General features: G+C 38.0%; 2 protein-coding genes across 2 annotated transcripts; one reads left to right on the top strand and one right to left on the bottom strand.

The window, feature by feature from the left end:
• Positions 1 to 894: 894 nt before the first annotated feature.
• On the bottom strand, positions 895 to 4,178 carry LOC137958335 (uncharacterized). Its single transcript, XM_068805301.1, has 4 exons — positions 4,035 to 4,178; positions 3,790 to 3,924; positions 2,909 to 3,093; positions 895 to 1,287 (listed from the first exon to the last, which is right to left on the bottom strand). The coding sequence occupies exons 1-4, from the start codon at positions 4,091 to 4,093 to the stop codon at positions 1,091 to 1,093; spliced, it is 576 nt and encodes a 191-aa protein (XP_068661402.1). The 5' UTR covers positions 4,094 to 4,178; the 3' UTR covers positions 895 to 1,090.
• A 276-nt stretch (positions 4,179 to 4,454) lies between these two features.
• On the top strand, positions 4,455 to 9,277 carry LOC137954966 (3-ketoacyl-CoA thiolase 2, peroxisomal-like). Its single transcript, XM_068801865.1, has 14 exons — positions 4,455 to 4,961; positions 5,549 to 5,625; positions 5,739 to 5,823; positions 6,060 to 6,186; positions 6,286 to 6,384; positions 6,497 to 6,564; positions 6,662 to 6,769; positions 6,850 to 6,927; positions 7,042 to 7,174; positions 7,901 to 7,997; positions 8,124 to 8,247; positions 8,338 to 8,446; positions 8,638 to 8,721; positions 8,820 to 9,277. The coding sequence occupies exons 1-14, from the start codon at positions 4,659 to 4,661 to the stop codon at positions 8,927 to 8,929; spliced, it is 1,602 nt and encodes a 533-aa protein (XP_068657966.1). The 5' UTR covers positions 4,455 to 4,658; the 3' UTR covers positions 8,930 to 9,277.
• The last annotated feature ends 2,193 nt before the right edge of the window (positions 9,278 to 11,470 follow it).

Raw genomic sequence — 11,470 nt, 5'->3', positions numbered from 1 at the left:
CTCAACTGTGATTAAGCCCCTAGCCAACATTGAAAGGGTCTTAATGAAGGCTTGACTGCCACAAGCTAATCCCTGTGGTATATTTTCTAACACTTCTAACTTCAAATTCTGAAAATCTAAAGATCAATATACCACAGTTTCACGGTTCATATTTGTACCGGAGATAAGAATTAAACAAGTTTTTATTCTTATGTCTCAGACAAGATTTCTGTTCTCGTCGAGTTATTTCAGGACACATACAACCAAACTCCCCACTTGACAATGTTTTCCACCCAGATTAAGGTAAGTCTTAAAACCAAGAGGGGCAATGCCCCACCTCTAACTCACTGAATAAGTAAAATAATATTAAAAATAGTGATATTTCACTTGCACCATAGAAACAGCTCCCATTTATCCTGCATCTCTCAAATCATTTCACAAAATTGGACTAGAGCCAAACGCCCAACAAGATCTTCTTTCCTTGCAGTTATCAAACACTAATAAAAAAGGTGAAAAGGCCTTTAAAATGACACGACTAAATTTTCTTATGAACTTCGATTTGAGACACACAGGACTCCCATTAATTGAAAGGCAGCAGCATACAGGAATTATTGCCATATTGCAAATTAGTTAATATTTTTCTTTTCTAGGCTTCGTGGTTATTCAGTTTTTGGTCAATCCCTAAAGCTTCATAGTTGATATTGACTTCACATGTTTTGTCCATTTTCCCCCGTTGTCAAATGACAAAACTAAAAAATGATATTTTAAATTTCGAACAGAAAAGTTTGCAACCAAAACTTCATAAAATGATAATATATGCTTGAAAGAAAATGAAAATTGGTACTGCTGCATGCCCCAAAACAAACAAATGAAACATTTCCCCCACAAAGGTGGCATCCTCATATCAATCTGCCGAGCAGAACATCGTGATCATAATTTTTATTTTCTTTAAAGTTACATTCAGATAGTATGTGTTTTGTTGCACTACCTCAAAATTTTATCATGAATGATAAAAAAATTAAAAAAACTTTGGTTACAGGAGCTGTTCGTCAATAAAAAGGAATTTGAAAAAGAAACAAAAAATTTCAGATCAGCACAGTACCCGGATGTTTCAGTCTTTTTTGTCCATTATTGGAGGCGGTGGAGGAGTCCTGCAGTCCTTGCATTCAGTAGACGGAGGATGTACAGGTATATCTGAGAGATTTACTCGGAATGATTGGTTCTCTTTATCTCCAGGTACGTGAAGAGTAGCATCCATGATAAGGATCTCCCACTCCTGAGGCCGTAAAAATGAAAACCATGGATTGTCTGCAAAACAATAAAAAAGTAGTCAGTGGATGCAGTGATATTTTACAGCAACCAAAAAACAGGTGAATTATGTGTCCACACTCGATGGATGTCAACGACCTAATTCTAATCCAGCTGAATATAGTTTTGACCTGGCCTCACTTAAAACTAAATAAAATCTATCACATAACACAATCAATTTGAACTGCTCCATTTACTCATAACTGGGATCAAGAGTTGATCTTGTTTGATGCAATTATATTGTAACTACCTTTGTTTTTGAATGAGATAGGAGTTTATTGAAAAACTGAGAGAGTACAACATTTGAAGCAGGGCAAGTGGCTCAATTCACTAAGTTCACTACGACAAAAAGAAAAGAGTCAAATCATGAACCCCCTCAAAGATGACATAGTCAGTAACGGCGGTCTGAATTGTTTCTATACTAGCCAAGAACAATATGCAAACCTCAACTACAAGGATACTGATAGGTCTCTCTTTGAAACTTTTTAATCCTTTGAAGAAGAATGTGAGTTTGCTCTGTAGAATGAACAATCCCTAGCAGCCAGCAACATGCAGGAAAAAGCCCCCATCATATGAGAGATGTGAAAACCACGTCGAAGTTGGCTCAGAGTTATCTTCCCATCAAAGTTGAGTTCAATAGCTCCATGTTTTAGTGGGAACCAAGGAATCACGCGAGGAAAAGCCCAAGATAAGGTGCCAAATGTTTTTAGTTACCATGCTGTGAAAGTTCTTGAAGTCATCAAGCAGGCCACTCCGAGAAAGGATCAGGTGGACAACTAAATCATGACACCTCCTTATCACTTTTATCAAATAAAATAAAATATAATGACACCTCCCACTGAGCAACATTAGTTTGAGAAAGTACACTGGCTTTTTTTCCTCTAGAAAACACCAGCGGTCAGCAATAAAGGATTAGCTTCCACATAATTTTACCAAGCTTAGGGAGAAATAACAGATCTTTGGAAGAGTTGGCGAGGCAAGACATCATAACCACCTCTTTTTTAATGCACAAATACTGGCCCAAAAATTGATAATTAAGTCAAACCTTAAACATGTCCTCTTTTATAAAGATATCTACACTGATAAGAAAAATCTACACAAAGGCAAGGTTCTCCTAATCTGGAAAAACTTCTCTTTTCCTTCTTATATTTAAAAAGAGCCACCCAGCTTCTAAAATACATTATCTGGAAACTTTTGGTTCTTCATTCAAAGAATCACTCCCTTCAATTAGTCGAGTCGTGAATGCCAAATCCCTCATTTTAGTGGCTACTCTAAGGAACTCATCCATGATAACAGTACACAAATATCTCGCAACATCTTGTTTGTTTTTAATAATAACAATGACTCTTTGTTTCTTTCTCTTATCTTCAAATGTTAGATGAAGATATACATAAAGCAAATTTAGACTTTCGTACACCTGCAAAACTTCTAAACAGTTTGCTAGGACAGACTTTAAGGTATTATATCTACTCTGCTTTATAAAACAGCAAATTATAATGCATAATGAAAATGGATACTGGAGAAGTCCAAAAAAGGTTGTAGAGAGAAAAGGAATAAGTATGAGGTTTGAAATTATATATAAGTTCAGCGATTAGTTAAAATTTAACAAATCAATACTAACCTTGCCGAACAGCCTTCAACTGAAAGATACCAGATCCTTGGGGTCCAGACACAGGAAAAGTGCAAGACACAGAATGTTTTTTGTGAGCTACTGCAAGTGATGCATTATACCAGGGACCACGTACTATTGGTTCCCCAAGAGCTTCTACTATTTTCTGGTTCTGACTAGCTTTCTCTAGAGCCTTACTGGGAAAAAAGAAGAAAAGAGCCTCACATGAGAACAAGTAATGATTTCATCTTCCATATTTCCTCTTAGTATATTAACTCAAAGAGATTTACTACTATGTATCCTTGAACTCACGTAAATGCAAGCCATGACAACTAAAACTAAAACTAAAACTAAACGATGGTCAAGAAAATAAAAATAATTTTTTTAAATTAAAAAGAATACACCTAACTGGTTACAAAACAATAAAAAAAGCCTCGGCAGTAGTCAGCCATAAATAAAAGAAATAATAACTGCTTAATTGATGCAGATTTTGTAGATAAAAGTAACCATTATTTTCCATCAGAATTTCATATAGAGGAGAAAAAGCAGGAGAAATTTAAAAAGAAACTAATCAAAACATTAGACAAAATGTCATAAGCCAGTCCGAAAATGCTTAAATCAAGAGATTTTAAATGCATGACTAGTAAGTTAACATGTGAATAATTGCTGGCTCTTAAGTACTATATTTCGTAACAGCTGGTACAGTTTAAGGGTGAATATTCTCATTGCAAGAGACTTCTTCATAGTTCACACCATATATGGGGTTAATCCAGGTTCAATCAATGATACAGCAAAAACAATCCAGAACCAAATGACCCAAAATACTTGGACAGTTGATTTAATTACTGACTGCATTAAGCATAAAATTAGGCTAGCAGTGTTGATTCATGTACCTGCTACAGCCATGAAAGATAGCTAGATCATCCAGAGCGCTCAAAGCAAAGCCTCCAGTGACAGAGATCAATATAACTTTAACCACCTTACGGCCCCAAGATTTGTTCTTTTTTATCTCTCCGCTAGTCGAGAAACTGAAAATTTCGAGTTTTTTGAGGAGAGGAGAGAAATGTATAACAATTATGATGTCAACAAATAAAAGAAAAGAAAACAGAACAAACAGAAGAGAGCTTAGAAAGATTACTGGAGATGATTAGACGAAGTCGATTTCAGAAGTTGCGACGGAAGCTTTCTCGTCAACATCGCTCTTTGCTGAGTTCAAGGAATAGCGACTAGATTGTCGCCAGAATCAAGAGCGGAAAGATTTCCCTAACGCAAGGGATGACCCGGGAAGTTGGAAGCCCTCGAGCTCCGTGTTTATCCTGTGGCTTAATGCTTAATCCTGTGAGCCAAATGGGCTTCGCGTCAATTGGGCTTTTGACACACCGTCTAATGGAAAGCCCTCTTTGCTTGGATCGGATAATAACGGGCCTATAATATTATAAATTTATCTAGACCACTGGATTAAAATATTTTAACGTGGCATCTTGTTAATTCGTCTTCCTAAGGGTGGCAATTTTATCCGATTGCCCAGTTTTTTCATCCCAAATTGGATATTCTGATCCGAACTGGCTTTCCACCGTCAAAGTCGTCGGCGTCTCCGCTGAAACATTTTTCACGATGGAAGCGAGCAACACGACGTAAAAGCTAAAGCAGGATCTTTTCATGGAAACTGGACTGTGGACTTTCAGAAAAAAAAAATGCCTTCGTATCAATAGTTAGATGAGGTGTTGATTATGATGGATATTGCCGTTACCATTACGTACTGATGTCATGTTCATCACTCGGCTACGATCTCCGTTTTCTCGAGGCAGCACGCATTCCTATTCCTCACCTCCTCTACCTCGTCATTCTCTTCTCCTTTTACTTATATATTCAAACGTTCAGAAGCCTATCGCGGTCTTTATACAGAGCCTCGCTCCTTGATCTTCTTCTCCAATCTCCTCTTAAGGGACCCCTTTTCTATTCGCTAATTCAGCCGAGAACAGAGATGGAGAAGGCGATCCAGAGACAGAAAATGTTGCTTCAGCATCTTCGGCCTCTTTCTTCCTCTGCTTCCACTGATATCTCTGTAAGTTCTGTTTCTCGCTCTTTTCGATTCAGTTGACCTTCTATTTCAGATACTGTTGTGCTTGTTATATCAGGCTTGGTAACCAGAGATGTTGCTCTGAGAATGTCGGATGTGTCTTCCATCTTTATTTGAATTTTGTTTGGAAAATTATCGGGTGTTTATTGGATGTTTCTTACTTGTTCCTTTTTTTCTCGCAAGAAAATATTGTTGTCTTTGAATCTTTGAATTGTGATGAAAGTGTTGTGCTTTCAGTTGATATTCTGATTTTCTCTGGGATTATAGTTTGTTAGTATAATCACTCCTACTTTCTGATTTTATTTCCTGGTTGTAGTCGTTGAATTTGCTTTTGATAGTAATTTTAGGCGAACGGATCCAGGTGTGCGTTTGCGCGAGTATATAATTAGCTAAATTTTAAGTGATTATACCAAAATGAGATTGGCTTTTCTCTGTCCTTATTATGATGCTGGCACTCCTTGAAGTTTTCTTTCTCTTGTAGTTAGAGCACCTTCTGGGAGGTTTTTTCTATGAACGAGGGGGAGTTTACTCTTGTGTTTCCTTAATCAACGTTTTTCTTTTTCTATGGAAAGGCATCGATTTGTTTGGCTGGGGATAGTGCGGCTTATCACAGAAATGCATGTTTTGGCGATGATGTTGTCATTGTCGCGTAAGTTTCTCCTCTGCTTACTTCGGTCGAGTGATTGTTCAATTTTTTTCTGTGATCTCTCTCTCTCTCTCTCTAATTCATCTTGCGATTATAAATCTTCCATGTCTTGACAGGGCTTTCCGAACCCCGCTTTGCAAATCAAAACGTGGAGGTTTCAAGGATACCCATGCTGATGACCTACTTGCTCCAGTTCTTAAGGTTTGTATCGTTTAATCTTGGAGATAGAAGTACAAATTTCTCAGGGTGAGGTTGGACTTGGTCAAAACATTTGAAGCATATATCAATCCTACAACTACATTAAAAAAAAAAAAAAAAAAAAACTACAACTGGTAAATATGAGCCACATCTCGATGTTAAATAGTTAAAATTTTCTTTAGAAGTGTTGAATTTCACCTTTTAATTATACATATTCTTATTTGTGAAGTTTTATGTAGGCTCTGATTGATACAACTAAATTAAACCCTAGTGAAGTTGGGGATATTGTGGTGGGGACTGTTTTGGCTCCAGGCTCTCTGAGGGCAAGGGAATGCAGGATGGCAGCTTTCTATGCTGGTTTTCCAGGTACCCATTTTCTCACCACACTATTTGGAATTTTACTTTCGAGTATTTGGACATTTGTATATAGTGAGTCTGATTTCCACTAACTTAAATACTGTGCAGAAACTGTGCCAATCAGAACTGTGAACCGGCAATGTTCCTCTGGCCTTCAGGCGGTTGCCGATGTTGCTGCAGCTATAAAAGCTGGCTTCTATGATATAGGTACATACAGTAAATTTCTTGGATTTACATTGATTGCAAAAAGAAAAAAAAGAACCGTTATAGCTACTCTGTCCAAGGTTTAGTTGCTGACTTGTATTTTTTATTGATGCAGGAATTGGAGCTGGATTAGAATCCATGACTGCAAATTCTATTGCATGGGAAGGCTCAATAAACCCTAAGGCATGCTATGCATTCTTTTCTCCTTCATCTAAGTTTGCTACATACCCGATTCTTCATTGTTGTGGTTGCTTATGACTTTTTTTTTTTTATATTTCAGGTTAAGAATTTCCAGCAAGCTCAAGATTGTCTTCTTCCTATGGGTGTTACTTCTGAAAATGTTGCACATCGATTTGGTGTCACAAGACAGGAGCAAGATCAAGCTGCAGTAAGTAGCTCAAATGTGAAACTTGATCTTGCCCTCTGGCAGCTTTATATTTGTGTTATTGACCTCGATTGCATGTACAGGTTCTATCTCATAAGAAAGCGGCTGCAGCAACTGCATCAGGGAGATTCAAAGATGAAATCATCCCTGTGGCTACGAAGGTGAAATTCACTATGTTCATATTTTCCATTTAATTATTTATTTTGAATTTGATGGTTTTAAGGATGTTCTTTCTCCATGGTTGTGACTTTTTCTCCTTCTTGTCTTGGAATTAGATCATTGACCCTAAAACTCAGGAAGAGAAAAATGTAGTGATTTCTGTGGATGATGGCATTCGACCTAATACATCTTTGTCTGACCTGGCCAAGCTGAAGCCTGTTTTCAAGAAGGATGGCACTACTACTGCTGGTATCATTTACTTACTATTTGTCTAATTCGTTTAAAATAGAACTGTTTTGCTTATTATTAGGTCCTCCGCAGGAATAAATGTAAAATGTTGATGGGATTTGGTAGAATTCTCATTAGTATTAAGCATTAATATTTTCTTTAAGTCTGGTTTTCTTCTATTTTCTTAATTACTATACATGCTTATCACTCTGGGTAAATTTAATGAGCATTAATAATGGGTATGATCATCAAGTGATAGTCTATATAGTCATTCCTACGTAAAAAACTCTTGCTTTTGTGTAACTACAGCTGTAAATCTCCTTCCATGTTAAAGTTGTTGGTTGAATGAATGAGTTAGTCTGCTGTCATTCTGCCACACACACACACACCTGAACAAAAAAAAAATGTCCGAAAATAAACTCTATTACATGAGCTCATTCAGAACTTTTATCTCATTTCATAAGATACACACACACACACACACACACAAATCATCCGTAGATCAACTCTCTATCAATGAATTGATTCGAAAAATTTTTCACATAGAATAAGATATGTTAAGTAAGCAGTTATTTTATTGGCCCCAAAACCTTTCTAATTGATCTTTACGGTGCTTAATCTATCAATTAAATTAGATCCTTTATCCATGGAAATCTAGTATATTAGCCAATACCTATTTCTTCATATTTTGGCTTCTATGACGTTGAACAGCTGATAAAAATAATACATGGTCTATTTGTTTGACAGGTAACTCGAGTCAAATAAGCGATGGTGCTGGTGCAGTCCTTCTTATGAGAAGATCGGTAGCAGAGCAGAAAGGATTACCAATTCTTGGTGTATTCCGGTATATTTTATTTCACATATTCTTACCATACTAATGCAGCAGCTGTTATCTGGTTTCTGTGCAAGGATAACCTAATAACTTGGTAGTCTCTATGATATTGTGACAATTTTCTCATATTTAATATAGGAGTTTTGCTGCTGTTGGAGTGGACCCTTCTGTGATGGGCATAGGCCCAGCTGTTGCAATTCCTGCTGCAGTGAAGGCTGCTGGTCTTGAACTTAATGATGTCGATCTCTTTGAAATCAATGAGGTTAATTGCTCAAAACGTAATCTGTCCTTTATGTTTTATGTTTACTTATCAGTTCATAATCATTAACTTGTAACACTGTCATTTATGTAGGCATTTGCGTCTCAGTATGTCTACTGTCGTAAACAACTAGAGCTTGACCCTGAAAAGGTCAACGTCAATGGAGGTGCTATGGCCATAGGGCATCCTCTGGGGGCAACAGGTAATCACATGGCAGTTTTATCTATTGTAGTATTCTATTTCTAGTTGAAAAAATTGCCATTCAGTCCAATCCGGAAGTTATCTCTTTTAGTGTGTTGTTGTGCTTCTGTTGGGTAGGTTGACTTTGTTCCTGGTTCTGATCAATGTTAGACCCTTTGTCTTTGAGAATATTGTGATTGTTTCCATTTGCAGGTGCTCGATGTGTAGGAACTCTATTACATGAGATGAAACGAAGAGGCAAGGACTGTCGGTTTGGTGTGATCTCAATGTGCATAGGTATCTTTCAAATCAACATTACTTGATTTTACATTGAGTCCATCAAATGCTTCATGTAACATATGGACATTCAAACTTTTTGAAAACATATTTGACAGGCACTGGGATGGGGGCTGCAGCTGTTTTCGAGAGAGGAGATGTAGTGGATTCCCTGACCAATGCTCGCAGGATCCAGGCCAACAACCAGCTTTCCAAGGATGCGCTGTAAAGGAGCCCCACTCTCAAATGTGAACCTCTTTCAATTAATAAAGCGGATTGGTGTTACATTAGATAATAAATGGAGGAAACGACAGAAGTTCGTCTACGCGATGACCTTCAAAGTACACGTAGGCTGATAGTGTTACTGTTTCATTGCCTCATATCTGGCTCTCTTATTCGTCTGCTGTTGTAGAAACATTCTTTGTTTAGTGAAGGCTTGTGTTGCAATCTAAACTAGCAGCAGGATGTATCATTTGTTTGCTTCCGACTCGTGAAAGATTATGCAATTGAAAGATGGCTTTCTCTATGCATTGGCAGGACAGCTGCTTTATTTGAGAAGCTATTATTTTTTACTTAATTCTGTTGGCATTATGATATAACACCCCGATTTAACTGGTGGTTAAACCCGGTTGAAGTGGGTTGGATTAGACCAGTAATTTTCTATTCATTGGGTTAGAGGGCGGTGGGTGGTAGTGCACAACGAGATGGGATCACCGTACGCCATATGTTCGAATTGTGAAGAGTGCGAACTTTGGCAACTTTGTTGACTAAGTCCCGAGTTCAAATCTCTGCGGTGAGAGTCCTGAGTGGAGGGGGACTTAGCAAAAACTAGAGTGGGCCGTCGCTAAAGTGTGGGCGTCGTGGTTGTCGATTCGTGAAGGTAGGTGTCGTGGTTGTCGGTTCGTGAAGGTGAGTGTGATGTTGTGGTCCTGGGTTAAGTACTTATGTTCTTTCGGATAGTATTGACTAGGTGTATTTGGATAATATTGGTTAGGTATTCAACAAAGAAGAATAATAGAGGATAGAGTATGATACATGTCTAACAAAGAAAAGAAGAGAATACCTCAAGGCAAAAGGAGGTAAAAATTCGGGTCATGGATTTAAATCCAAACCCTCCCCCATAAAGTATATTTATAGGTATCAAAACTATTAATATTATAAGTAAAAAAAAATTTAAACTAATTATATCTTATCTTCTAACAATTTTTATACTATACCCAATAAAAATAAAGTTTGAATCAAATAATTACCTTGAATTCTGTGATGGCGGGCCAGGAGTCACGAGAGTCGGGTGCCCATCCCGAATCGTCGTTGGAACCTTCTCAATCAATCTTATTAATGACATTTGGTTCGAACCGTCTTCTTGACTTGCATTACTTCGTAGCCTGGATGTTAAAAGGTCGATAAAACTCGGAGTTGACAGGCTCCTCGCCATTATTATAGTCCAGACAGCTTTGCAAGGCAGTTCTGTAACCTATCAGGATGCTCCAGGATAGGCTGGTAATCACGGCTTTTCAATACTCGCAGCGTCGACGACGAGAATAAGCCTCGCTCCGATGGACAGCTAGGGTGCTGTAGGTTATTTTCTAGTCTCCCCACATACGCAGGTTATTACTTACTACAGGGAATCAAAATTTTCAAAGACAGACAAGATATATATTGCTATCCCCTGAGCGTCAACTCCTGAGACATGCTTTAATGGCGCAACAAAACAGATTAAAATTCTACCTACAATCAGCCGTCTTTCATCCTCTATTGGCCCATCTTTCTTCAATGACACCAGAATTTTTCCGTTTAAAAGTCATATACTTGACAGATATTAGATATCTAGACTTAAGTAAACCCCAGATTTGCCATGCAATAAGGAGTGGAATTGCCATTCTTTATATTGTTTTATCCATTTAATTGAGTCATTGTGCTCCTATCGGATTTCAGGAAAGGTTCTCCACTGGGTATCCTGAACTTGTTGTTAAAAGAATTCGAGCAGTTCATCCCCGTTATATGAACTAAGCATTTATATAACTTTCGGAAACATTAACATCTTTCTCCATTTGTTAGTATCCATAAAAATTAACAGGAACTTTCCCAGAGTTTCAGTTGTCGCCTTAGTTGAATGTCGTTACCATGTAAAACTAAATGTCGTCATGAAAACACAATCGATTCTTTCGTCCTGCCCAAGTCTGTCTGTTATAAGCATCTAATTCAAATACGGAAGCTTCGTCTGATCAGCTAGCAGGTGACGCTCTCATGTGCACTTTCAAATAAAATAAAATCTGCTCGTGTTATGTCTCAAATTGTTTTACAAGATCCACGTCCGACGCGGACATCTACCAGAAGCAGAGGTCACATGGAGTCATTGAAGAGGTTAAGTTGAGCCGCCAACTACTTCTGTCAAGTACCCGGTATCACTGAACCATCGAATGTTTGATCTTCTGCCAGCCCCTTGGAGAGGTTTGATTTCATGCGGGTAAATCATGATCTCCAGAGGAATTTGAAATCCTATTTTGACAGTAGCAGCACCACTAGTCGTAATCTTTTGCCTAGCTAAGTCCACGGGCGTGTCAATTTCTTCCTGATCACCAAAAGCTCGGAGGAATGAGGATAACTTATCCCAACAGTAGAGATTATTTTTGCTGTGCTGCCTTCATTAACTCCGTATTCAAAGGCACCGCAGCTTGTAATAACTTCCTGGACCTTCAATAGCTAGGTGGAAGGCTAACTGGAGTCCTGAACAACAAATTCAGTCAGGCGACCCATGGTTGAAACTACT

The sequence above is a fragment of the Aristolochia californica genome, unplaced genomic scaffold (assembly GCF_029961685.1).
Source record: "Aristolochia californica isolate CCGP_79_NKW_82.1479 unplaced genomic scaffold, dmAriCali1.0.hap1 SCAF_1, whole genome shotgun sequence".
NCBI lineage: Eukaryota > Viridiplantae > Streptophyta > Magnoliopsida > Piperales > Aristolochiaceae > Aristolochia > Aristolochia californica.
The sequence above is the reverse complement of the archived record's forward strand: the minus strand, read 5'-3'. Positions and strand labels throughout refer to the sequence as shown.

Bases quoted from the DNA above. Each gene is read 5' to 3' on its own strand.
- LOC137958335 (XM_068805301.1), bottom strand. From the start codon at position 4,093: ATGTTGACGAGAAAGCTTCCGTCGCAACTTCTGAAATCGACTTCGTCT. The intron at 3,925-4,034 runs GTAATCTTTCTA...CGAAATTTTCAG, and splicing joins ACTTCGTCTAATCATCTCCA to TTTCTCGACTAGCGGAGAGA. The intron at 3,094-3,789 runs GTACATGAATCA...CTTTTTTCCCAG, and splicing joins ATCTTTCATGGCTGTAGCAG to TAAGGCTCTAGAGAAAGCTA.
- LOC137954966 (XM_068801865.1), top strand. From the start codon at position 4,659: ATGTCATGTTCATCACTCGGCTACGATCTCCGTTTTCTCGAGGCAGCA. The intron at 6,385-6,496 runs GTACATACAGTA...TTATTGATGCAG, and splicing joins AGCTGGCTTCTATGATATAG to GAATTGGAGCTGGATTAGAA. The intron at 6,770-6,849 runs GTAAGTAGCTCA...TTGCATGTACAG, and splicing joins AGGAGCAAGATCAAGCTGCA to GTTCTATCTCATAAGAAAGC.